This window comes from Panthera tigris, chromosome A1 (genome assembly GCF_018350195.1).
Source record: "Panthera tigris isolate Pti1 chromosome A1, P.tigris_Pti1_mat1.1, whole genome shotgun sequence".
In the NCBI taxonomy this organism is placed as follows: Eukaryota; Metazoa; Chordata; class Mammalia; order Carnivora; family Felidae; genus Panthera; species Panthera tigris.
Genome location: NC_056660.1, coordinates 19,452,011 through 19,479,056, shown reverse-complemented (window position 1 = coordinate 19,479,056; position 27,046 = coordinate 19,452,011). Strand labels below are relative to the sequence as shown.

Below are 27,046 nucleotides of genomic sequence, written 5' to 3'. Positions count from 1 at the left end.
GGCCTGGGCAAAGAGGCCCTGAGGTGGCAGGGCTCAACCAAGGGGGGCTGAAGCTGTGTGAGCGAGGTGGAGAGTGAGGCCTGGTAAGGCTGGAGCCTTGGAGGCCAAGGCCAACGACACCGAGCTCTAATGACACCAAGGGCTGATCTGAGGCAGAATGAAACATATTTGCATTTTTAAGGGTCGTTCTGCCAGCTTTGTGGAGGAAGCCACCAAGGGTGGGGGAGGGCATGAGAGGGCACTGAGAGCCCTAGTATTACTGCTTGTGTCTCAGTGACCGAGGTGCTTGGGCAGTGGTAGCGCGGAGATAAACAGAGGCAGACAGATTGGAGGCATGTGATGGAGACAAGTTCAAATCAATTATATACAGGAGGGGAGGAAGGGGAGGTGTCAAGGATGAGCAAGAGGGTGGATGGTCATGCCATCCACTGAGGTTGGCTCAACGAGAGGAGGAAGAGATCAGTGAGGAAGACTAACACCTGGATTTTGGACATGCTGAGTATGAGGCATTTGAGACACGAGCTGGGAGCTCCGAAGAGAGGCCTGGGCTGCATGCAGACCACTGGGGGACCAGGGCACGTGACAGCACGTGGGGCCACGGCCAGGGGTGAGATTCTCACAGAGAGTGCAGGGGGAGAGAAGAGGAGGCCAGGATTGGGCCGGGAGGGACTGCAGCATTTCAAGGTCACGCAGAGAAACCGCAGCCAGCTCAGGAGTTTGGGGAGGACTGAGCAGGGACGGGAGGGGCCGCAGACACAGGAGTGGCGTCACAGGGCCCATGTGGACAGGGCACAGGGCCCAGACAGCCACGGCAAGTGCTGCTGAGGGTCAGGCAGGCTGAGAACGGAGGCACATCCTCTGGGTTTGGCAACACAAGGGTCACAGGTGACCTTGGCGAGGGTCACCAACGGTTGGGAGAAAGCCAGAATGGAGTGGTTTCGGGTGAATGGGAAGGGAGGAAGGGAAGAGAGAGGCCAGCAGGGAAGGAGAGGAGGAGCGGGGTGTGGAGCAGGGACTCATCCCAGCTTGCCCAGCACTCCCCCAGCTTTGGCACTGAAAGTCCTCCATGCCGGGAACGCACTTAGTCCCGCGGAAATCCAGACAGCTAGTTGCCATAACGTGGAGTCTAGCAAAGTTATTGTGCTTGTCATTTTTAGACACGGAAATGGACATTTATGAATACTAACGGGAAGGATCCACCTGAGGGAGGAGTCCCGGTCACCTGTCCGAAGGTTCCACGTTGCTCACACAGAAGTGAAAAGGCTGTCACTTCCTCATCCTCCCCAGGCCATCCAAGGTCCAAGCCCCAAGGTGCGCCGGCAAAACCAGTGTTTCTGGTGCAAGATGACTGAATTTGCTCCCTGCAGTCACATCGACGGAGGCTCTTGCCTACCACCCTGGGGACACAATGAGAGCACCTGCTTTACAGCGGGGAGAACCTGGGTGTGGGCACTGGGGCCTCCGCTCATTAAAAGCATGAAGGTGCTTCACTGGGATTTTGTTTGTAAAATTCCCCTAACTGAGGGCCGGGTAGAACTCCTTTAAAAACAACGGCTGAATCCCAGCTAGGTAATCAGATGAGGCTCCCGACCCACAGGCCAGGAGGTGTTCTAAGCACAACGCTGACTTCCTAGAATAGGACAGAGAGACCAGGGGAGCAGTCCTTGCGGAGCCCAGGGAAGGCTTGGCCCCACCCTGAGTGCCACAGCAGCCCAGACGCCCCTACCCCCATGGCATGTGGGGAGATCCAAGCACCAAGTGGTTTCGGGGCCTCATCCAAAGCAGCCTCGGATACCTGGCAGAAAACCAAAAGCCAATGGGCAAATGACCTCTGACTTTTGGGCTCATGCGTTCTCTTTCCTGAGACTCCCCAGGGCAGCCGAAGACCAAGAACCTCGCCAGGGCTCCAGAATCCTTCTGGGTATGGGCGGCGGAGGGGGGCTCCTCAACCCCACCGACCAATCTTGTGGGTTGAAATGTTGTAGAAATAAAACTAATGAGCTGGGGCTTGCTCTAGATGATAGTAAAATATACTGCGAATAATTAGAACATAACAGAACACAGAACATAATAATTAGTAGTCAGATCCGTGGAACAGACAGAAGCAACTTAACGAGAATTTGGTATATGATAAAGATGGGATCACGACTCAAAAGGAAGGAAAGCACATGTAGTAAATAAGCAGTGTTGTGTGACATTGTTTATTAAGAATACAAAGGAGAGTGGGGCGCCTGGGTGGTTCAGTCAGTTAAGTGACCGATTTCAGCTCAGGTCATGATCTCACGGTTTGTGGGTTCGAGCCCCGCGTCAGGCTGTGTACTGACAGCTCAGAGCCTGGAGCCTGCTTCGGATTCTGTGTCTCCCCTCTCTCTCTGCCCCTCCCCTGCTTGCAGTCTGCCTCTCTCAAAAACAAATAAACATTAAAAAAAATTAAGAATATAAGGGAGAGAGCATGAAAGAGAGAAATAAATTTTTTAAAAGGCTCCTTACTTACCTTATTCCAAAAAGACTTCCAGGTGCATTAAAAAGCTAAGAAAATGTTAGAGGAAAATGGGGGTTTGGGTGGGGGTGGGGAGAGAACCATGTAACTAAATTATTTAGACTAACAAGGGATTTTTTAATCATAAAAGTGAATAAATCAGTCTTTTTTTTTTTTTTTTTTTTTTTTTAATTTATTTTTGGGACAGAGAGAGACATAGCATGAACGGGGGAGGGGCAGAGAGAGAGGGAGACACAGAATCGGAAACAGGCTCCAGGCTCCGAGCCATCAGCCCAGAGCCTGACGCGGGGCTCGAACTCACAGACCGCGAGATCCGCGAGATCGTGACCTGGCTGAAGTCGGACGCTTAACCGACTGCGCCACCCAGGCGCCCCATTTCAGTCTTAATGGTAAATATACAGCCTCACCTCATAAAAAATTTGAACTTCTGTGTGACAAACCAAAACATAAAAAAAAAAAAAAAAATTAAAAAGCAATTTGCCCAACAGGGGAGGGGGAAGGGGGGCACTTGCAATAAATATGCCAAAGCAGGCTTATAAAGAAAGTTTAAGAGATAACAATCTCAATAGCAGAATGGGCAAAGGACATGAACAGACAAGTAGCAAAAGAAATACAAATAGCCAATAAACTACCACCACCAACTCCAATATCACTAGTAACCAAAGAAATGCAAAGAAAAATAAGATGCCATATCTCATCCATCAGTTTTACAAAGCTCACTCACTTGAGAACAACAGAAAGTAAAAAACACAAGCACTTCCAGTGCTGGGGAGAATATAAATTGGTACATTTTTTTCTGGAGGGTAATTTGGTTACTACAGATCCAAGTCTTAAAAATGCTCACAAACTAGGTCTCTGTAATTTCACCGCCAGGGATCCATTCTACGGCAGTAACCAAAGACGTAAGCAAAAACGTATGTACAAAAGCATTTATCACCAAGTCATTTTCAATAGTGAGAAATTGGAAGCAAGCTAAATATCCCATACGAGGGGGTTAATTAAATAAATCATGAAACATTCATACAATAGAATATATTCTGAATAGAAGTGACACTTTAAAGGATATTAAATGACATGAGAAAACACTTAAAATACAGTGGTTAAGTGGAAAAACCTAGGACTCAGAATGATACATATCACGTGGTTCCAAGGGGAGAGCAGGGGACAAGCATAGAAAAAGGCTTAGAGAAATAGACCAAAAATGTTAACAGTGGCTATAGCTTAATGATGGAATTACAGGAGAGTTTTCTGTTACTCTTGCATATTTTTATTTCCCTATTTTCTAAATGAATACTCATCTGTTTTAAGATTACGGAAAAAAAAAGGTGATCTTGAATAAATGCCTCCTCCCCTCCCCCTCCCTCTACACATAAAGTCTGAAGGCAGCACCTACTAAGATGAGCACAGATCCCTCGGTTTGCTTAGCTGTGAGCTGGACCCCTAAAGGAATATGGCCTAAAGGAATGAAAGAAAGGAGACAGATGTTTAGAGGGAGGGGAGATGGGGAGAATAAAGGAGGTAACTAGGGATGGTCCAGAATGTGGAATGATGCTGAGGCCCACACTGGCCTTGCTGGGGCCTGGATGTTACTCTTGCATCCATTAATTTGATTTTTTAGAGAGATCAGAAGAATCTGGGCACTTTGGGGTCCAGACTCCATTGTAGCCGGATGGTGGCCCTCTCCTTCTCCATCCTCCTGTCCCCTTCCCTTTCATTGGCTTCTTAGGGGAAAGGCAGTGCAGAGACAATTCTAGGACAGTGATGATGATGGAGGAACAACAGGAACCCCAGGGAGGCACTGGGGCTGGCTGCTCATTGTTTGTGACTACTGTCCCCACCCCGTTTTTCCCAGAACCACATGGGCTCTCGGGAAACACAAAATTTGGGGTCAAGGTGTTCTCCTGGACTGAAAGGTGGCCATTTTCTCCTTTACCAGCTGTCGTGTACCCCAATGTCCTTGGAGCAGGCAGACCAGGAAGGGACCTCCCTGGTCTCCGCACAGCACAGCATGGGAGGTGTTTCTGCATTTATTCCTCACCGATGATGCTTCTGAACACCGGCTACTGTGTGTTCTGGGTGTGCTGGGTGACCCGGGCTCAAAGCTGAAGAAAATAAAGCCCCCCTTCTAGGAGCTCATTGATTACTAAAAAAAGGCACCAAGAAACAACCGTAATAAATCATCTGCTTCTAAGAAATGGACTCACTACCTGCCAGACATGTGCTGAGAGTTACAATGCTTTTCTTTCTTTTTTCTTTCATATATACAAATACACACACACACACACACACACACACACACAGTTGACCCTTGAACAATGCAGTATCAGGGGCACTGACCCCCACCATGCAGTCAAAAATCCAGGTATAATTTGACTCCCCCCAAACTGAACTACTGTTGGCCTGCTGTTGACTGGAAGCCTTACTGATAATTTGGAACAGTCAATTAATGCATATTTTGTATATGTATTATACACTGTATTCTTGTAATAAATTAAGGTATAAAAATATTATTAAGAAAATCATAAGGAAGAAAAAGTATATTTACAGTCCTATATTGGAGTTATTGAAAAACATCCACACATAAGTGGACCAGTACAGTTTGAACCTGCGTTGCCCAAGGGCCAACTGTACGTTTAAATTTTTTTTACATATGGTAAAACTCTGCATCTGTGTGTGTGTGTGTGTGTGTGCGCGCGCGCGTGCACAGTTCTGAATTTTTGTAAATGCATAGGGTTGAGTAACTGCGTTAGATTCAGAACAGTTCCTTCAGCCAAATATTCCCTCATAGTCGTCCCCCACCCACCCCAACCACCCTGTAGCCATTGATGCGTTCTCTGTCCCTATGGCTCACCTTTTCCAGAATGTCACATAAATCATACAAGTATGTATCCTTTTGAGTCTGGCTTGACTTTTGCCAGTTCATTCAAGATTCATCCACATTGTTGCATACATCAGTATTTTGTTCCTTTTTATTGTTGAATAGCATTCCATTGTGTGGAAGTCCCCCCCCCCCCACTTTATCTATGCACCAGCTGAAGGACATCTGGGTTGTTTCCAGTTTGGGGTGATTATGAATAAAAATAAAGCTGCTTAAACATTCATGTGCCTGTTTTTGTGTGCACGTGAGTAATTTCTCTTGGGCAAGTAATTTACAATTCTCTCTTTAATCCTCACCTCTAGCCTGCAAAAGCATCACTATCCGCATTTTACAGAATGGGAACATGAGGCGTGGACAGGTCTGTACATTGTGCACAAAGGGCTGGAGGACCTGGACTATGGTTCGGCCAACACAGACCGAGCGCCTCCTAACGGCCAGGCAGTGTCTGCCCTCAAGGATTTCTGCTCTGCGCAAGAACCAACCTGTCAACAGGCGATTCCTGTCATGCAACAGGTTCCCAGAAGGCACTATGGAAGCCAAGAGGTGGAGCACCTGACTAAGCTCTGTGCTGGGGTTTGTGCCCAGTTGAGTCACAGAGAAGCAAAAGTTAACCAGGAGGAGGACATTCCAGGCAGAGGGACAACAGGGATGAAGGCTTGGAGACATAAAACTGTTAGTGGCATTTTCCAAAATTAATGGGCTGACTCGTAGAGGATCCATGTGGGAAAAAAATAGGAAATATTTTTGGGCAGGTAGGTGGGGTATGACAACAGAGGACTTTAATTCCAGGTTAAAGGGTTTGGATATTAAAACAATGCTAGCTGACATGTCTAGAGTACTTATTATCTCCCAGATTCTGTGCCTCTCTGGGAGGCTTGAAGATCTGTGAGCTGGAAGGAGGTCTTTGAAGCAAAATGGTGCATGGGTAAAACTCAGGGTAAAGATTATTGACAAGTAAAAATGCCTGGTACCAAACACATGCGGTGTCTAAGGAAACATTCTCCCCTGGCAGTGCTGTTCTTTGCTTTCCTCTTTGCTTTGCACCCTAGCTCGCTTCATGGATGAAAAGAGAACTTACTGTATGGCTACTGAAATTGTTTACATGTCTAATTCCCCCACTAGACCAGGAGCCCCTTCAATTCCTGAGTCCTCATCACTGACCACAGTGTCTGCTATATAGCAGGTGATCTCTGAATGTTTACTGAACAAATAAAGTATTTTGTTCATTAAGTATTTTGGTTAATAAATAGTTACCACATCAAACTCAGATCACCTATTTCCAAAGAATTAGAATGTAACAAAACAGGCCTTGTGGAAGAATATTGTCAACAATAATTCACCTTCTCTTCCCCACCTCCATGGAGGAGTATGCTCCCTGACTTCTGGTTTGGGGCTCTATGAAGTGACTTGCATCAGCCAACTGGATACTAGCAGATGTGAATCCGGCAGGGGCTTGAAAGTGCTTGCATACTTGGACCTCTGCTATCACCATGGGAACAAATCCTGTTCAGCCTAGGATGATGTGAGACATTTGGGACATACTCCAGATCTCACCTGCTGCTTTGAGACACGCTGCTAAACCCAGCTGAGATTAGCCCAGTAGACCTGCAGAAGAGTCAGCAAAAAGTACATGCTTGTTTTGTAGGTCTCGGAGATTTTGGAATTGTTTGTTATGTAGCAATAACTGACAGATACAACCCTATACTAAAAATGCACCAACTATAATTTAGTTGTCCTTTGTTTAGTAAGGTAAGTCACAGACTGTGGTTTCAGAGTACTTCTGACTCTCCGTTTCCTCGTCTCGAAAATCCATACACTTGTTACGAGGATTGAGTGAGGTGACCCAAGAATGTGTGCCATTATTATTATTATTATTATTGTTATTGTTATTATTATTATTGAGGTGTTTCTGGACTTTGAGTCCCTGCCTTAAACAGCAGTATCCACTGCATGTGGGGATATGCCAGTGAGCAGAGAGCTCCAGATCACCGAATGTCAAGTGACAGAACACTTAACTGTACAGCAACATATGTCCTTCCAGAATGACCTACGCTGAACTCCCCCACCTTCTGCCAGAGAGCTAAGGCACCACTGCCTGTTTATTACAGTCAGTTAGTTGATGACGCAGCTGTCCTGGAGGAGGTAGAGTCAGTGTCCTCGTCCTGTGTCCTGCGGCATGAGCAAGGTTAAGATGTGGTGGGTTTAATGCGCTAACGCTCAGGCTGTGGCGGGCTGCCAGCAGAGCACTTAGCACGGCCTCCCCTCCCCTCCCATCTGTCTTCACTCCAATGGACGCTTAATGCCACTGCATGCTAACAGGCAAAGAGCATAGGATGTGAGAACACCCAAAACACAGGGGCGAGAAGAACAACCAAACAGAACCTGTCTCATGAGACCACTTTGCCTCCCCGGTCCATCCGCCCACAAATCTACCCAGAGTAGCTCATTTTGTCCCACCAAAGGGCAAACTATGAAGATCTCCCCACGCCCCACCTACCCTCACAGAAGGTTAAGGAGAGTTCTTTCCGTACTTAATCAAATTCATACACTGTGATGTCTCCACAAACGGCCACCTGCAGGCATGGGCTCTGACAGCCCTCCAGCTTCCAAATCGTCAGGATCTGGTGATAAATTCTGCAAGGACTGGTGCTGTCCTGTCCTCAGAGTGTCAGGAACCTACCGGTGTTTGGCTGGGGATTGGAAACGTTTCTAGAGGCCCAACAGAATCAGAGAAAACAACCCATCCCACGTTACATAATTGGGCCAGGAAAACATGTTTCCTATTAGCGAGGCAGCCAGCAATTTCCTAGGACTCAGACAGAGGTCTGGGTTGTCCCTTTGGCTCTGGACCTGTTCAGAATGACAGTATTTTAACCTCTCTGTATCTCCTCATCTGTGGCCACAGACACATGAAGCTGCCCCCTCTGTCCTTAACATGCTGCTTTGCATACTGTACCCTGTCTTCCACTCTGGAGACGATGAATACATATCAAAGCCCGAGAATTATTATGCGTCTCAGAGAGGCTGGGAAGATCAATAAGATGTTTCAACACAAAGAGGAAATGAAAATGAAGAGATATCAAGGTCCTCAGAAGCAGACCGGATCCATACAAAAGTACAACAGAACCAGCTGTACAATCAAAAAGGCAGTCCCCTTAGACTGTGCCACCCGGCTGCACGCTCTGTGAATGCAGATTCCCAGCTCCCCGCCAAGCGATGCCCTAGCCCGCCCGTCGTCTCCCTGGCAGGGCTGCTCACCTCCCTCCCTGTGCTCCCTTAGCACCTACTTCACCGTAATACAGGGGGAAAAAGCTTCTGGGGGCAGAACTGCATCCTGTTCATGGGCTGCGGAAGCAGACAGGCCTGGGTTCAAATTCTGGCTCCCCCACTTGACCTCTGGCAAGCAATTCAACCTCTGTCGGCCTGTTTCTTTATCTGGGATGTAGAGGTAAGAATACCTCTGTCACAGGATGGTCACCAGGGTTAAATGACTATGCATGGACAATACTCCCCAATACCCGGCACGATTCTGCAGAATTCTGTTGGACGGAGGGTGGGTAAGCAGCAGCGCTGACTTCTTCCGTGTGGTCTCACAGGCCCCTGACCTTTGAAGGGCCTCCCCGTTTGGTTCATGCTCTGTTGACAGTGTACTGCAATTCCTAATTTTTGAGTATGGGTGCCATATTTTTGTTTGTCACTGGGCCCCACAAATCATAAAGCTGGTCCTGCTGAGCAGCCCCCCGGAGGCCAGCTGTGGCTCTCCGGGCATCTTTGCCACCCTATAAAGTTATAAGGCAAAACCCACATGACCCCACATTTGGGTTTGGTACTTCGGGCAAAGATACTACATTTGGAACAAAATCAAAGAGAATATTTTGTACTAAACTCCACACCATTTTATGACAAGCTTCTAGGTATTGGTTTAAAAAAAAAAAAAAAAAAAGGAGCCTCACCACTGGGGAGAAAGGTCCTTCCCGACTCCCACCATTTCCTTCCTCATGGAGAGAGGGTGGTGATTCTGCCCTCCCTCAGCCCCCTCTTCCCTCTGCCCAGGATAGGCAGAGCCATTATCAATAATCAATTTAGTACACTTGGGAGCAACAAACTGGGCATGCTCAGCTCTGCTCCCCACTTTCTCCTCTTCCTGGGCAGGAGAAGGTAGAGTCTGTCCTAGGCCAGCCAGCTGTGACAAGGGAAGTGGGTCTCCTTCCTGGGCGCGATAGTAGGAAACCCATTTGGCTCTCACACCGCACCACGCCCTACAACTAGCCTTGTTTGGAAACAGCAGTGATATATATGCTGGCTTTCAGTTATTATTCCACTGTCTCCTCAACTTGTTCAGTTCTTGAGTGGGAAGAGGGTTGCTATTTAATGGATATCCTCAACGACCCCAACAACCAGACAAGCCCTGCCAGCCATCTTTGTGACTTAGGACAAGATTTAATTAAAATGCCTCATTAAAAACCTGGGCTGCCTGGGTGGCGCAGACAGTTAAGCGATCAACTTCGGCTCAGGTCACGATCTCGTAGTTTGGGGGTTTGAGCCCTACATCATCAGGCTCTGTGCTGACAGCTCAGAGCCTGGAGCCTGCTTTGGATTCTGTGCCTTACTCTCTCTCTCTGCTTCTCCCCTTCTCATGTGCGCTGCTCTCTCTCTCAAAAATAAATAAATATTAAAAAAAATTTTTTTAAATGCCTCATTAAAAGCTTAAATTATAGTGAGGAAGTGGATACAGGAGAGAAGCTTATATTCATGGCATCTCCAAACTGAAAGACACCAAGATAATTTACTGCAGACTCCTTGGTTCAAGAAGGAGAAAATCCAAAGAAGTTAAAAGGCTGGTACATTGGTTCTGAAATGATAATGTACATCAGGATCATCTGGAGAGCCTGTTAAAACACAGACTGCTTGGGTCCACCCCTGAGTTTTGGTTTCAGTCGATCTGGGGGTGAGGCCCAAGAAAATGCATTTCTACCAAGTTCCTCTAGTGATACTAATCCTGCCAGTCCAGGAACCCTACTCTGAGAACCACTGGGCTGGCATCAAATGAGTGAGCCTGTTATAACAGATCAGGGACCAGGATCCAGATGTCCTGCATTCTAACTGAATGCCCTTTCTGATCTGTCCTCTCGTCTCATGGTTGCACCTTCCTCAGCCCTGGCTAGAAGTTCCCTTTGCACATTCCACGGGGGATGAACCAGCACTTCTTGCCAAAATAACATCTATAATGAGCCTTGAGCTTCCTAGAAAAAATGCTTTAACAATGCTAAGTATTTCTGGCACTAACACATATTATAAAAAAACACGAGAAAAGCATTTTTTAAAGAGTGTCTTATGAAGAAAATTTAATGCAGCGAAAGAGGAAAATACAATCGTGCTTAGGACCAAGAACACAAAAAGCTGGCCGATATTTTTCTGATCCTTCTATGGTGTTATCTAGGTCTCTGCTTATTTTGCTAAGAAAACTGCTCATACTCTCCCAGAGCACAGGGAGCAAAGCGTTTTTTCAAGTCCATCTTCAATGAGCTCTCTCTTATTGACCATGCAACCTGCACTATTGATCTAGAAATTACATTCCCATCTCAAAATACAGGCAAGCAGGGCCAGAAGACCTGTTTCCAAACTCCACACCCCCATGGCCACCAATAGTCCCACATCCAAGTGACGACCACAGTCCTGCTCAACTGTCCCTTCATGTCAAACCCCTTCCAGGAAAATGCCACTAGTGCAGAAAGCTCAGCCACAGAACTGTGCAGAGATCTCCAGTTACAAGGGGTTGGCTGGGCAACCGAATCCTCAGTGAGGTGCTCTGGGATTGCATCTAGACCAGAGCTGTCCAACAGAAATATGGAATTGAAGTTTTCTCAAAAGCAGCCACATTAAAAAGGTAAGAAGAAACAGGTACATGTTAATAATATATTTTATTTACTCAATATCTCCAAAGTAGTATTATTTCAACATGTAACCAATATAAAAATATTAATGAGATGGTTTGCTTTTTTTTTTTTCAGACCAAGTCTTTGAAATGGGCTCATTTTTACACTTACAGCATATTTCAATTTGGACTACCTGCATTTCCAATGCTCTATAGCCATATTGGACAGCACAAGACCAGAGCTTGGCCCAAAAGGGCGTTTTGGAGCACGTTAGAAACTGTTTGGATAGAAAAGCAGCTCAGCTCAACGCAGAGCATCTGGGAGGAACAGAGAACAGACACATACCATCCCACCTGAGTCCTCCTGGCTCTCTGTGGAATCCCACACTGTGCTACTAAAAGGTTTGCTTGTTGGTAGCAGGCATTCTTAATTTTTTTTTTTTATTGTTTATTTACTTTAGAGAGAGAGAGAGAGCGAGCATGAGCAGGGAAGGAGAGAGAGAGGGAGACACAGGATCCGAAGCGGGCTCCAGGCTCTGAGCTGTCAGCACAGAGCCCGACACAGGGCTCATACTCATGAGCTGTGAGATCATAACCTGAGGCAAAGTCAGACACTTAACCGACTGAGCCAGTCAGGCGTCCCTGTAGCAGGCATTCTTTTGGACTAAACTTTTTGTTTTTATTTTTCCAAGAACCTCTAATTTTAATACACCCATCCCCAAATCTACAGAGCTCAGGAATGCAGATATACGCATCGTCATTTTATGAAAAATGGAATATCCCCATCCTCCCACTCCCCTTGAAGCCAGTGAGTAAACTGATTGCACGAATAAGCCTCACCATAAAGGATTCTCACTAAGACGTCGTCACAAAGACCCACAAACACACACATCACTCCATACCCACGTAGACCAAAAATGTACACACACGAAATTTATCCTCTACTTATGTTTATAAAACTTACCAGAATGTTGAGTTTCTTTTCCTGCTTGAAATTTTCAATAAATTCCCATATTTTCTTGGAATTAGACAAGGCCACGAGGTGCAGAAAGATGTTCTAAACCAGAACACAAACAAACAAAAAGTTGTAAAGCTTTTTTTTAAAAAAAAGATAGAAACTAGCATTTTTTAATTCAAAATACATGTACATGGTTTTAAAATAAAATAGTTTGGAATAATACAAAACGGAAAGTAACAGTCTGACTCCTTGAAAGTAAACCGTTGCTCACGGTTTCTTATTAATCATCCAGAAATATTTTAAGCATGTATAGTAGTTATATACCTACGTTTAAAGCATAATATAGACTATGTATATTAGGGGCACCTGGGTGGCTCAGTCGGTTAAATGTCCACCTTAGGCTCAGGCCATGATCTTGTGGCTTGTGAGTTCAAGCCCTGCATTAGGCTCTGTGCTGACAGATCAGAACCTGGAGCCTGCTTCAGATTCTGTCTCCCTCTCTCTCTGCCCCTTCCCTCCCCCCACTTGCACTCTGTCTCTCTCTCTCTCTCTCTCTCAAAAAATAAACATTAAAAATTTTTTTAAATAAATATATTATATATATTAAGCACGATACACATATTATAAATATATGCCCCCTTCCATACAAACAGGATCAGACTGTGCCTTGCTCTGCATCCTTCTTTCTCATTTAAGGTTTGGAGATTTTTTTGTTACATATAAATCTGTCTTATTTCTTTTAATGGCTACATAACATACTTTGGCATGGATGTGTTATAGTTTCCTCCTGCCAATCATTTAGGAGTTTTTTGTCAATGTTTTGCTCTTATGACAATATCCGAGGTACATCATAACTATAAGACGACAACTTCCTTTGTTACTCTGTCCTTGTTTATGATGTTTGTCAATTTCCACGTTGTGCTATAGCCATTGCTGGACACAGCTCCCTCCCCCAGTAGACTCAGGACTTCTCGATGGAGGAGACACGTTGAATCACCCCTTCCCTCGTGGGGGTACACGCAGCCACACACATAAATGATTCATGTATGTGGGCTGCTCAGCCCCTTCTCTGTGCCCAGCACAGGAATCAAGCTTATATTCTGAGTATCCAGTGAATGCAAGGACATGCTGTCCGAGCCCCGGAAGGCATCTGTGACTTATCACCAGCTCAAGGCAGAGACTCCTGCTGCTTCAGAGACCTGACAACTGAACTGACAGGTGAGATACTGAGCAGCAGCCACAATTCCTTTCATAAAGCAGGGTTCGGTGCCTTGCCTCAATTTCCCCATTAATTAAGCCATAGAACCCAAGACCATAGTCAGAATTTCTTTCTACCGATCTGAAAACATATCGTTTTCTCACTCTCTGAGACAGTCTCGGAAAATGAGAAGATGGAAACAATCCTACATTTTCATGCCTCAGAAGGTCTATAGTCAGCTTAACTATCATATTCAGCTCAAGTCTGACACAGCTGAATATTCCTCTGCTTTCAAAGGCTAGGAAAAGCATGGTCTGTACAGGACTCTGCTCTTTGAAAAAGGCTGTGGGGGTGTCTGGGTGGCTCAGTTGGATGAGTGTCCGACTCGATTTTGGCTCAGGTCATGATCCCAGGGTCGTGGGATCAAGCCCTGCACCATGCTCCTGCAGAGCATGGAGTCTTCTTGGGATTCTCTCTCTCTCTCTCTCTCTCTCTCTCTCTCTTTGCCCGTCCCCTGCTCTCTCTCTCTAATAAAAAATAAACATAAAAAATAAAAAAGGCTGTGAAGGCACTTGCTCAGCCACAGTGGACACAGGCTGCCTGCTGACTCCTTCCTGGATGGGCTGTGAGCACCCCCACTCCAATGACTACAAACTAAGTCTATAGACAGTCCTTTCTTTTGAGGTCCTCCCCACAACCACCCTAAAACTCCCTCCTACCCAACAGTGCCAAGTAACACTCATACAAAATCCAGGTTCAAAAAAACAACAAAATTCAAGTGAACGAAAATCAATTCCACTTTGAACATTCCACAACCTCCTTGAGCTTCCTGGAGGCACCTGGGGCATCCCAGCACCGGACGGAGGTAACAGCACGGAAGACAGAATCACTGTCCTAGATAAATCAGCCATGGGGCCCGCTGAAATAAAGCATCATGAAAAGATGGAAGGAAGTCATCTGTCTCCCTCTGGGAGAAAATAGAAGGCCAGAAAGCACCCAGAAGGGAAGGCCAGGAGTCTGCTGTGACCAGCAGAAGGAGCTAGGAACAGACACAAGTGCGCAAAACCCACCAATCTGCTGATCTATATGTGTCTCGGCTGGCCCTGGGAGCCACTGGGCACTGCTGTGCTAACTCTTTAAACCTCGGGATACAAGTGTGGTTGTTGAAGTTGAACAAAAGCCAACTGGATCCTTTCTGCTGATGAGTCACCATGTTCCATGGCCTAGGAGTCATGAGACGACATCACAGGAACCCCTCTACCCATGTGAGAGCGTGAGTCTGATGAGCAAATGGGAAACAGTGCACGAATGTGCCCTCAGTAGAAATCACCGCATAGGAATGAGGTGCCAGTTAATATTCACGTCGGGTAGGCAGGAAGCTAAACCAATAATTCTCAAAAGGTTGAAATTCCACATTGACCTGGGAGATCTGGAGAGTAGAAACCCCCGTTTTACCTCTTAGTGTCCACATATTGTTGGGGTCGATCCCCACAAGACATAAGGCACATTTACAGCACCTTCTGGCCACATCAGGAATGTGGCAGGAGTTAAAATGTTGCCCCGACACCGCACCTCTGTAATCTTTCTCCTCAAAACCTGTAACTGCAGTCTAATCATGAGAAAAACATCAGACAAATCCTGATTGAGGGACAGTATACAAAATCCCTGACCTGTACTTCTCAAAACCTTCAGGCTCATCACAAACTAGGAGAGTCTGAGAAACCATCCCAGCCAAGAGGAGACTAAGGAGGCACAATGACCAAATGCAATGTGGTCCTGGATGGGATCTGAGAACAGAAACGGGACAGCAGGCGAGAACGAGGGAAAACTGAATAGCATGTGGACTTCGGTTAATAATAAAGTACCCATATTGGTCCACCGGTTGTAACAAATGTAATAAATGTTAACGAAGGGGAAACTGGATGCGGGGTAAGTGGGAACTCTGTACTAGTTGTACAACTTTCCTGTGCATGTAAAATTATTCTAAAATATTAGACTATTCTAAGATTTTTAAAAAATGTTGCCCAAGGAGATCATGCCAGATCAAAGACAGACAGCAAGATGGTAATGAAGTGCAACGAGAAGCTGAGGAAGGAAGGTCCACTCTGATTCCCTCCCCCAGGCCCATTGGAGACATTGTGCCAGAAACAGCGGGCTGGCGGGCAGGGACTTTGTGTCAGTAAGCATTCGTTCCCTCCAGCAAGAGCACCATGGCAGGATGTTGACTTCTTTGCCGTCCACGTGTCTGACGGGACCAAGCCAGTGTGTACAGGCCACTGATGTGAACACGACCTTGCACCTTCCTGGTGCCCACAGTCACCTGACCCAGCTGGCCTGCGGTGCACACGCTCAAGCCTTCCTGCTCAAGGGACCCCTGCACCCAACATGCAGCCGGGACCACTCCCTCCATACTCTCACTGCTCCACAGGCCTATGCCTCGGTTAAAGAGAAGTGGGTACCTTGGGGCAGAGAACGTAAGGTTGGGAGTGGTAACAGCATTAGTACGAAAACTACGGATAATGCAATAGTCTCCTGCTGACTGAGAGCTACATGCTCGATGACACCCTGCACTGCCCATGTCATGGCACACACAACGTCACATTCGCCTAACAGAAAACTTTCTCTCTTTTTAATGTTTTATTTATTTTTGAGAGAGAGAGAGAGAGAGCACTAGTGAGAGAGGGGAAGAGAGAGAGGGGCGGGGGAACTGAGGATCCAAAGCGGCCTCTGCACTGACAGCAGAGAGCCTGATGTGGGCTCGAACTCACGAACCATGAGATCATGAGCTGAGCCGAAGTCGGAGGCTCAACCGACTGAGCCACCCAGGCGTCCCCAGAAACCTCTTTCAACAGAGGGAGTTGAATGAAGGGACTGGCCCCCAGAGGAGGAAGGTGAGGGCTCAGCTGGGACTGGCCAACAGCCAAGGGATGACGAAGAGCAGGAACTAGCCTAGGCTGGAGGAACACAGGAGGTGGTGTGGCCTGAGCCAGGCTCGCCACCAAAAGGAAGAACCTCAGAGCAGGTCCGGCCGTTGCCAGGGAAGTCGAATGTCCTGCTTCTCCCTTCTTCCCACCCACCGATCTCCCTCAATGGCCAAACCCGGCCAGCAGCTGGCTGATGTGAAGGCGGGAGAAACACGTACTCGGCGGGGGGGGGTGGGGGGGGTGGGGTGTCCACGCATCTACTCCCCACCTGCCCCCTCTGTGCTGCGGAGCTGAGCCGGCAGGCCCGGGGTGGACTCCCACGCTTCCTGCAACTGCTTGTCAACCACATCATCCCTTCCAAGACCGTGAGGCACTGCGTCAGACTCTGTCCTCTCCCCAGCTCCCAGCACACTGCCCGACATAGGGTTCACACTCAAGCATATGATCAAATATAGAGTAATATCACTCCTACTTTTCAGTTGAGGACACTGGAGTTCAGGGAAGCGAAGAACACTGCCCAAGCTCACAGGGCTAGCGAGCGCACAACCAGACTCCGATCCGAGCCCGGCGCCTTCCCACGCCCCACGTTTGTGTGGGGGCTGCATGCGCTAGACCAGATGAAGCTATGGAGCTCTCTCTTTCATAAAGGGGGAGGAGCGGCTGTTCCCTGGCAGAGCCTGGGGGGGGGTACACTGAGTCAGGGACAGGACACCACGCCACGGGGATGAGCGGACAGGCCCTGTCAGCCCCGGCCCCTCAGAGCTCTCTGCACCGGAGGCCACTTGCAAACACAAGAAAAGGAATCTCCACTGTGTGAGCTCCGACCCCACCTTGGGTACGTACACGGGGAGAGCCGGGGGCAGTAAATAACGGGCTGCCTCTCTCCCCAGCCCCGGAAACACGTTTGCTCCCTCTTTCCAGCTCTACGCTCCCAACGGTGGTGGAGGTGGATTTAAGGATGGCTCACTATTACAAACAAAACCATACTGTCACCTTTTTCCGTATCAATCCACTCTGTCAAAAATGTAGCCCAAACCACAGCAGGCTGGAATCCAGGCAATCCCTGGCCCGCCTGTGGCCTATTAGTATTCTTGTTGCGTCCCGCAGCAGCACAACTGAAAGTTATCAGCAGGCAGACAGCCAGCTTTCAATCTCAAGAACTGCAGCCCCAGATCGCGGCGGCACTCACGCATTAGAGAAGATTTAGAGACCCTCACGCTCGCCGCCAGCGCTGAGCCTCTGTGCGGCATCTGACGGCCAGAGACCACAGACACGTGGTGAGAAGAGAAAGAACGGGGCTTGCTTTGAAAACGTTATTTAAGAAATAATAATAACAGCCTTCAGGAGCAGATGCGAAATACTCCGTTCTAGATTGGGGCATTTTTTCCTTCTGGCCAAGGTCCAAGCTTGAGGGGGCCGGGGGTGCTGCGTCCCCGCCCAGTCCCTTCCCACGGGCCCACCCGCTGGAACAGAGGGTTCCCCGGAGAGAGGAGGAGACTTCGGCAGAATGGAAGGGAGGACAGAGGGACATTCTTCAGTGAACGCGAGGGGCCCCTTCCGTCTTCTCCTTTCTGTCTCCAGCTCCTAGCAGGCAGCCTGACATAGCATTCACTCTCAAACATATGTTCAAACACAGAATGATATCACCCCCATTTCTCAGAGGAGAAAACTGAGGTTGAGGGAAATGAAGAACACTGCCCAAGCTCTCTTTACAGTGGGTTTTCCCCGGGTTTTCCATCTGGGGGCCAGCTTCACGGGGTCTAGCCCGTGTAGGTACGCAAGCCCCACCCTCGGAAGGGCCCCACACTTTCAGGGGGGGTCTGCCTTCACCGTCTTGAAGTGTTTAATACTTTTTACACGGGGGCCCACATTCTCATTTTGCGCTGTGCCCCGCAAATTACGCAGCCGGTCCTGGCTCTGACTGTTTTAGGAAGGGGAGAGCACAAGATGTGGGCCAGCTCTGAAAGCTCTCGTGAGGACGTGGCTCTCGTCAAGAGCTAACTGTTGCCTGTTTATTGGAAAGCCACTGGGTCAGTTCACAGCTTGGCTTGTGGTGCCCGAGTCCCCCTCGATGTGTCTCACTGACCCAGGCTCCTTCCCTGGTGGAAATCCCAAGAGAGTCACAGTCAGTATAACATCTCTGCAGCAGGGACTGGTCCCCGCCTGCTGCCTCACGGGCAGCCCAGGGCGTGGGGTCAAACCCAGCCATGGAAAAGCAAGCGCGGCTCCAGCTCCCAGGGGGGTTGGGGGCTGCCTCCAACGCAGAAGCACCAACACAGGCCACTGCCAAGGCCAGGGAGCGCGGGCAGCAGTTCGGCCCCCGCAGCAGCCGACAAGGTCGGCATGCAAGAAACCCTCAGCGGGAGGGGCAAAGAGCAGCTCACCTGGTTACCGCTCTCCCTGATGATCTCACCTTTGGCACCTCCTTCCTGGTCTCTATCTCGACACACCGGGTGAACTGTGCCACCTGGTGGAATTCAATGAAACCATCTGTGAGTTCTAGTGACAGCTTATGGCCGTGGAGACCAGCTTTTCCAAATGAATTAAGACATACAGGCTCGCAGGAAGAATACCTGAAACTGAGACTATTCTGGAAAATCTAGATGCATGGTCCCCACAGTTAGGGCAGCAGGTGTAATAGTGAAGGTGATCCTGGAACCCGACCTCCTGCCTATATGGGCTGACTGATGGGGCACCCAGGAGAAGGTCCTGATTTTTGCAGGGGTCGGAACACATCAAGGATAAGAAGTGTGGGTCTTGGTCACAGATGCGTCCCTAGCATCTCCCATAGCACCTGACACACAGGTCTCAACCTGGCTGCACTTTAGACTCACCTGGGGAGTTCTTAAAGCTCCAGATGATGGGTCTAGGCCTAGGTATGTTTTAAAAGCTCTCAAATGAGCCTAATGCTCAACCCGAGTTCAGAGGCACTGGCCTAACATGTAGCAGGGACTCGATTAATATTTACTGAGTGGGTGAATCCATAAATGGCACTTAGACTATTCCAGCAAAGACGATACCATCATCAATCAAAGTGTAAAGGGGGAATTCCTCGGCTGTGGCAGTTAAAAAATGATCATTACAGAGCCTGGTTTCTTCACTTAAAATAGCCCGCTTTATTAAATGGAGTCTGTTTCACGGGAGGCTATCAGCTAACCACGTAACCAGCCTCTCTCCTTCTCCCCAAACACTTCCGAGGGATCTCCCAGTTGCTGAGACGCACTTATTTCTCACCCTGACTGGGTAGATAATGAAATACAGCCCAAATGGTATAATATTGCCCTGGAAACTGCCTAACTTGATTTTAGAGGGAAAAAAAAAAAAAAACCATCTTTGAACATCTTGAAAAGTGATAAATCCCCAACCTATTCTCCAACTTCTGCTGGAGCACCCGTTTTTCTGGAGAAGAGTCTCCGGATAGACACGGTGGCCTTTTCTAGCCACCACAGTGCCATTGCATGACCCAGGGCAGTTGAATTTGTGCAGGAAATTCTGGTGTTTACCCAGAGGAAGACTTCAGCTGATGGAAAAATTGACAGGGAACCCAGAGAGTCTTTTCACAAAATCAAGGTTAGGGAAGAGAAATAAGAGGTCATCTCCAGCTGCTCTAAGCCTGGAGGCTGGACCCCAGGAAGGACTCTCCAGTTATTCTGGGGGCACTGATTCTTAAGTAGGATCCACAGCCAAACTGCAGTGGACTCCCACTCTCCTCCCTACATCCCCCCACAGAGGCTCAATGACAACACATGAGGTGGGTCCCAGTTCTACTGGTGATTCAGATGCCCAGGGTTGGGAGCCCCTCACTGCTCTTAATGATGTGTGGCTGTGACCCGAGCTCTCCTGTGAATTAATTAAGAGTTGAGGACAGGCTCCGCCGGCCACGTGCTCTATCCACCTCTAGCTGGAAGCTCAATGCCCATCTCAGAATCAGCAGCTGATTACCACCGGATCACGGTCAACTCCTGGCCATGCTGGCTGGGCCCTTCCTGACCTGCCTGTGACATCGGGCTCTTTCCCCAGTGTGGAGCGGCCACAGGCTGACCTCGAGTGGACACACAGCAGGCTGCTCACCTCGTTTGGCTATTTCAATAGCAGTCGCTCTTCCAATGCCACTGTTCCCTCAAGTGACCCAGAAGGCTATTCCAGGAATTTGGACCTCGAAGCCCTCAGGCACAAAGTCCTTAGTTCACAGCCACTCCTGGAAGCGGCAAGCCCAGAGAAAGAAGGACTATAAGGAGCCAGGAAAAGAAACCCCTGCAGGGAGAAAGCCTAGTTGTGAGGTGGGCATGATCGCTCTCTCTAGCACATCACAAAGCTCCTTCCTTCCTCGCCTCCCTGTTTCCTTCCCTGGTCTCAGGAACAATGCTGCCCTCTCAGACTTTACATTTCCTCATCACTGGCTTCCTGAACTTTCAAAAATATTTGGAGACTCTAACAATCTGGCATCCAAATCAGCTTTCTCTGACTGCCTCTGAGACCAGAAGTGCCCCCCTCCAAAAAACAAAAAAAAAATCCTCTGATAGATGGATTATTTTCCCTTTTTCCAATTTTGAGGGGAAAAGAGGAGGAGCGTAGGAGACCATTAGCATCATGCCTGTTGTGTGGCAGGACAGGTGTCCCGACTTAGCTACAGAAGGACGGGTGAGGTGGGGGAGATTTGCAAGTACAGAATGAAGCTAGAGGAAGGTCGTTATTTGAGCTCTACCGCCTCGGAGAAAGCAAAGGCTCCTTCAGGGCTACAGGGCGTGTGCTGCGTAATTCTAGGGGGCACCGTCCAGATCACAGTGATGGGAGATTTGTATCTGCGTTAGAGCAACTTCTTTGCAGATGGCAGCAAAGCGCGCAAAGGAGGTGCTTTTCCTCATTTGCACGAAGGGATCACACTGCATAAAAGTAACCCTGGGTTCCTTAACTGTTTCTCTCTGCCTTTTGAGACACCTCTTCTACCTTTGCTTTCCTAGGGTTTGCCGGAGGGGGATTAGCAGGAGGAGGCCCTGAGGGCAGAGCCCTCCCCCCACGCAGGCAGGCTGGGGTCTCAGAGCTTGCAACTCTCACCCAAAGAGCCCAGTGATTTCTCCTGCTCTGCAGCAGAGAACGGGACTCTTTCCCCTGAAGATTCTACGCAAAGCCCTGTGCCCTCCCCCACACGGTGTTTCCACACAGACTGCCAACAGCTGGTCTCCCTGGTATAGCACAATTGCCAACTACAAGCCAGGACACTGGAGAGGAGGCCAAAGAATGTTTATCAGCCTGGGTTAGGTTTGGAAGTCCTTGCCACAGGGGCAGTCATGGCCCCTTGTCTCACAGCCAAAAGACCAGGAAGGATGTTCCCGTTCCCACCATCTGTAACTCACTTGAATGTCCAGGGCAGCTCAGAGAACACCCTTCCCACTGCTTCTGCTGCTAGCGGCACAGTGGGGTGAGCAAGACTTCTGACTCTTCCAAAGCTTCCTGCGAGGCTGACTTGAAACTAAAAAGAATTATCAGTAATAAGGGCTTTGGATCAAACAACCTGGGTTTCCATCACAGCTCTCCTTCTTAATAGCTGTGCGATCTCATGTGTTGACTTAACCTTTCTGGGCTCCTGTCTCCTCTTCTGCAGAAAGGGGATTATAAAAGCTAACTATTGGGCAGCCTGGATGAGATAATGTATGTAAGGCATTTTCTTACCACACTTGGAATAAATTAAGAGTTCAATACACAGCAGTTGCTATGTTACTATTATTCATAATGACATCAATACTCTCCATGTTCAAAACTGAGTTCCTCATTTGCCCCCACCCCCATCCCAGCCCTCCAAATCATTAGGGACTTTGAGAGCATTTTAAACTATAACCAAAGATAAAGCTGTAAGATTTGTTTTCTCTGATAAATGTTGGCGGGCAGGCGGGGGGCGGGGGGTAGGGTCACTATGAAAGGATTTTGTTGCAGAAGCAAATGATTCCTCAAGAAGGGGCTAAGGGCCTTCTTCTAGGCTAAAGGGTCCTAGCCAGGAGAAAGTACTGGTGGGGAGCGAGTGAGACTTTCCCAAACCACAAGAGAGCAAGAAGTGCAGGCCACAGAGAACAAACGGGGAAACCAGGAACCGCCCCAAAGATCCCCTCCTCCAGGGGCAGGAAGCTGAGGCTTTCCTCTGTGACACCTAGAGGAGACCTTAGCCTCCGGTAGATTATGTTGATCCTATTAAACACTAAGGCTTGCTGACGACAGCTCCTGTGGATTAAATCTCTTCCTCAAACTCCAGGCTGTGAGCCCTTCCAAGAGGGCGGGGCCAGGCTGGCCTGCTGGGCCTGTCACACTCTCCTTCTGTCCTTTGCCTTGGCTCTTTGACTTCATCTCGGGATCCTGTCCTCAGCCAATCTGTTGTGAACAATGAGATTTGGCTGGGTTTTTTTTTTTTTTTTTTTTTTTTTGTATCCCCCTGCCCTTTTTTGGGGAAGTATTTTTTTGCTCACAAACTCTTGATATCAGTCCCTATTTTTCAGTGTGAAGAGAAATAAATGACTTGCCTAAGGTCACAAAATGGTAGGTGATAAAGCCAAAGGAGGGTTTCCATTCTTTCAACACCCCAACCTGGGGCACCTTCTACTGAACCAGTGATGCTCAAAGGGTGCTCCCCAGACAGGTGGCATCAGCATCACCTGAGAACCTGTTAGAAATGCGTTGTCTACTGAGTCCACGGTTCAAAATGGGGCCCAGCCATCTAGGGTCACATGCCCTCCGTGTGATTCTGATTCAAGCTGAGCAACCACTGTGCTTGTGTTTCCGGAACCTCTGAAGATAGGAATCACCAGGGGGCAAGCTCCCAGGCATCAGTTTCCCCCAATTTACCCAATAGGGAATTTGCATATGCAAATTGTAGCCCTCATCTATACCTGTCAGGGGCTTAGGGGTCAGGGTTTGTTTTCTTTTTAATTGTCCCAGGTAATTGTCAGGTTCAGGCAAGTTTAGGGAACAGTGACTTGATGCTGTTGCATAGGTGAGCAATATAGGGGAACTTCGTAAAAATCATGGTGTGCCAAGAAAAAGCATTACAAACCCAAACTACAGACCCTCATATGGGGATGAAAATATTAGGAATTGTCGTTCCCTCCCCCGTACACCCCCACCCCCATGTAAGAGTTCGGGGAGAGACTTTCAGAAGCCTGCTTTCCCAGGGCGAGAAGCTAACCCAAGCTCTCCAGGCTGCTGTGTAACATGGAAAGACCCAGCGAATAGTGGCCACTGCCACTATTTGAAAGAGAGAGGTTGCCACTGTATTTGCCAAAATCCAGTGGAGCTGGGCTGACAGCTCGGCTTCCCACCACTCTCTGCAGCCCTGGCTCCTGAGAAAAACATGCACTTTTCCCAAAAGGATGGGGTGTGGGGGAGAAGAGAAGTCAGCAGCACCATGCTGCCTCCCCTTGGAACACGGAAATTTGCGGGCCTGCCTTAGGAACTCATAAAAACCCTAGTGCAGGGAGAAGAGGAGGTCCCTTAGATAACTGGGCGGCATGAGAATCACCTGGAGGATATTTATAAAATGTCAGTCTAGGCCCCAGTGCAGGCCAACCGAACTGGAATCTCTAGGGGCAGGGCCTGACGCTGGTATTTTAGATTCTTGCCCTATTATTCGGCCAGGATTGAGAACCACCGCGTTTCTCTAATTCTAAGATAAAAACCACCTCTCTGTCCCCCGGAACGGGCCGCCTCTTAAAACCACAAGGTGGAGAGCCGGCTAGGGTACAGCGAGGGTGACCACCAGGCCAGTGAAACCGTCGAACGCCGGTCACAAAACTCACACTGGGTGCACAGCGGACACCCGCCCCGAAACCGGCGTTCGGAAAGTTCCAGCAGGAGCGAGAGGTCACAGTCCACAAGCTGCGTTTTATCGGTGAGCAAAAACACACGACTCGGGAAAGTTCTAAGCCGGAGTCCTCACCAGCGATTTAGGGCGCGCCCCGCCCGAGGCCGAAAGCAGCCCCGCGTGGCTACCCGAGCACGCCCTGCAGGGCGCCAAGGTGACGCCCAGGGGACTCCGGGGCGCGCGGGCCGCCTGACGTCAGTGGATCCGGGCCCCGGCGCGGCAGAGCCCCGCCCCTCGGGGCTGGACCCCGCCCGCCGGGCGGCCTGCCTGCGGGGGGGCCCCTGTCACTCAGTCGGCCCGGTGGGATCGCGGAGTCGCGGGCGCGTCCGCGCTCGCCCGCGCCGAGGCGGGCCACGTGACTGCCAGCGGCCCCGCCCACCCGGCCGCCCGGGCCGTCTTACTTGGTGTATTCGCGCAGTCCTGTGGCAAGCGTCGCGGCGCTGCGGTGGACGGATGTGGTAGGGCCCGCGCTCCCGGTGTCCCCGCCCTCCGGAGCCGCCGGCGGTTACGTCATTCCAGTTATGTAAAAGCCGCGGGCTCTTCTCCACGGGGAACGCGGCGGGGTCTTCTGGTCCGCCCTGCCTCTCTGTACGGCTTTGTGCGGAGCGCCCACTCAGCCCCAGCCTCAGAGGGCAGGGAGAGGGGGGGAGGGCCCTGCTGCGGGCGGCACTCAGGGTCACACGGTCAACTCGGGGTTGAAACCAGGCGTCACTTGGGGCGTCATCTGGGGAACACCTGTCTGCTGGGTATGCCTGGGATGCAAAGATGGCTGGTAGAATTTGCTTACCCAGAAAATCATGTGGAATAAAAAGATAAGGCGTAATGATATTAACAAGATTTCTCCATCCGATGAGTTTTATCACAGCATTTTCCAAGTTCCTACGTATCTTGTTTCATGAAATGCCCCGCGTAATTTAGCCAAGATAGAACCCCCTTCCCCAGCAGGTGCAAGGAGTCAGATTGGTAACATGAACACAGTGACAGCTGGCAAGAGGCAGGGCTGTGTCTCCCACCGGAGAGGTCAGTCTCTTCGAAGTCTGAACTTTTGCCACCAGTTCAGCAACTTCATGCAATGCCAAGGAGGTCCCCTTGATCTCCTCCAAATCTCCATCAGCCTCCCCCGGACCCCCCAAAACCCCAGAAAACATACAGTGTAAGTTAAAGCATGGTTGCTGTGCCAATCTAGATCCCAGTGAAGTCATCCAGCCTCCTCCTGGGCCCTGTTGTGTAGGAATCAGACATCCCAGTCTATATCTGACCTCCATCCCTAATTGAGGGGTGGGTCACTCAGTTAAATTCTGTACTGGGTTACCCAATTCGCCCAGAGACTGAGCCACTCTTACATAAGATGTACAGACCAGCTGGTTTAATGGCCTCATTACCTAGGATGTAAGGTATAGGATCACTGCCCTCCACCCCCAGCAAGCGGATGTGGTTTTACTTCAGAATAACTTTGGAAATAAGTTTCTCCAGAACAGTTTGTTCGTCTGAACAGGACTGTGAAGTTCCACTGCATTGCTCTTATTCCTGACAGAGTGATGAAAGGGAGTTTAAGCAAGTGGCATTCTGGAAAACCACCCAGCCTGGTGTGACTTTCAATACCGGTCTGGTTTGGCTGGGAGAATATTTTAGAGTCCCAGAGTTACGCAACTCTGCTTTGTATACTCTGCTTTGTGGCAGTGATAGAAAAGGTATCTGTCTGCCCTGAATCCCTCTACCACCTCAGGAAATAGGCTTTTGGCTCACAGAGTGGGTGAGAAGTTGTTTTGAACCACAAAGTCTATCGAGGGCCTCAGCAGCACCTTGAAGTAAAAGGATGGGCGAAAACCCAGCTGTTACCCTGGCGTGTGGTCCTGGGCTTGCTGCGTGACCACTCAGTCTTGGTTCTCTGATTTGTAGAATGGGAATGAATATGCTCACCTCGTGAGATGGCGGTGATGATCAGACACTTTTGTAAAGAGACTAGCGAAATGCCTGGTTTCATCCGAAGGGATCAAAAAATGTTCACTTCCCTCAACTTTTCTTTGCATTCCTTTCTCCCTTTACATTATAGCCATGCCGTGTACATTCAGTCGATGGTCCATGAGTGCACGAAGCATATAATGTTTATCCTTAAATCAACACCTATCCACGGGGTAGCTAGTGTGTGCATTACACTCACTTCTTAGGAGGTTTTTAAGAAAAGATAAGCCCCATTTTAGAAGGGCCTTCCACTCTCCCCTGGATGACAGGGAATATGTACACAAAAAGACAAAGGACAGGGAAAGATTAATGGGAAAAGGCTCCCGTTTAAGTAGGAGTTAGCTGAGCTGGATTTTAGTCCTATTTCTGACTCCCAAGGTTACCTGGGTAACAATGATAAAATTTATTGGGGGCTTAATATGTGCCAAGCATTGTGGATTATCTCACTTAATCCTTACAATGACCTAGTAAAGTTTCTCTTGATATTATCCCCATTTTGCAGATGAGCAGACTGAGACTTAAAGGGGTAAGTCACTTAGCTGAAGTCATAGCATCCATCCTGGATCCATACTATATGGTGGCAAGTCACTTAACCTCTCTAGGCCTCTGTTTTCTCATCCAAATGAAAGGGGGAATCAGATGACATGTGAGACCCCTTCTAGCTCTCACTTTCTTTAATAAGAGAAATACATAAAAAATTTAAATAAGGTAGGCCCAACGTGCTTTTAAGAGTGACATGAAGTGGGGATAGCTGCTTTATTTCATGTGGGTAGAAAGACCCTAAAATATTTCTTATGTGTCCTTGCTCTCAATTTGCCACCCAATAAGCCAAACAAAGAAATCCTCCTCCAGTTAGAGTCCCGAAGCTAATTTTGACCAAATTGGAAGGAGAAGCAGAAGGTGTG

The 27,046-nt window shown here is 48.7% G+C and overlaps 1 protein-coding gene across 1 annotated transcript in view; it reads right to left on the bottom strand.

The window, feature by feature from the left end:
* Positions 1 to 25,327, bottom strand: part of DHRS12 (dehydrogenase/reductase 12) — a 33,842-nt gene extending 8,515 nt beyond the window's left edge. The window contains 6 exon segments of the mRNA XM_042998324.1: positions 12,218 to 12,310; positions 18,718 to 18,800; positions 20,405 to 20,513; positions 24,089 to 24,193; positions 24,581 to 24,961; positions 25,193 to 25,327. Of these exon segments, the coding sequence (XP_042854258.1) occupies positions 12,218 to 12,310; positions 18,718 to 18,800; positions 20,405 to 20,513; positions 24,089 to 24,193; positions 24,581 to 24,961; positions 25,193 to 25,327 (906 nt within the window).
* Between the last annotated feature and the right edge of the window lie 1,719 nt (positions 25,328 to 27,046).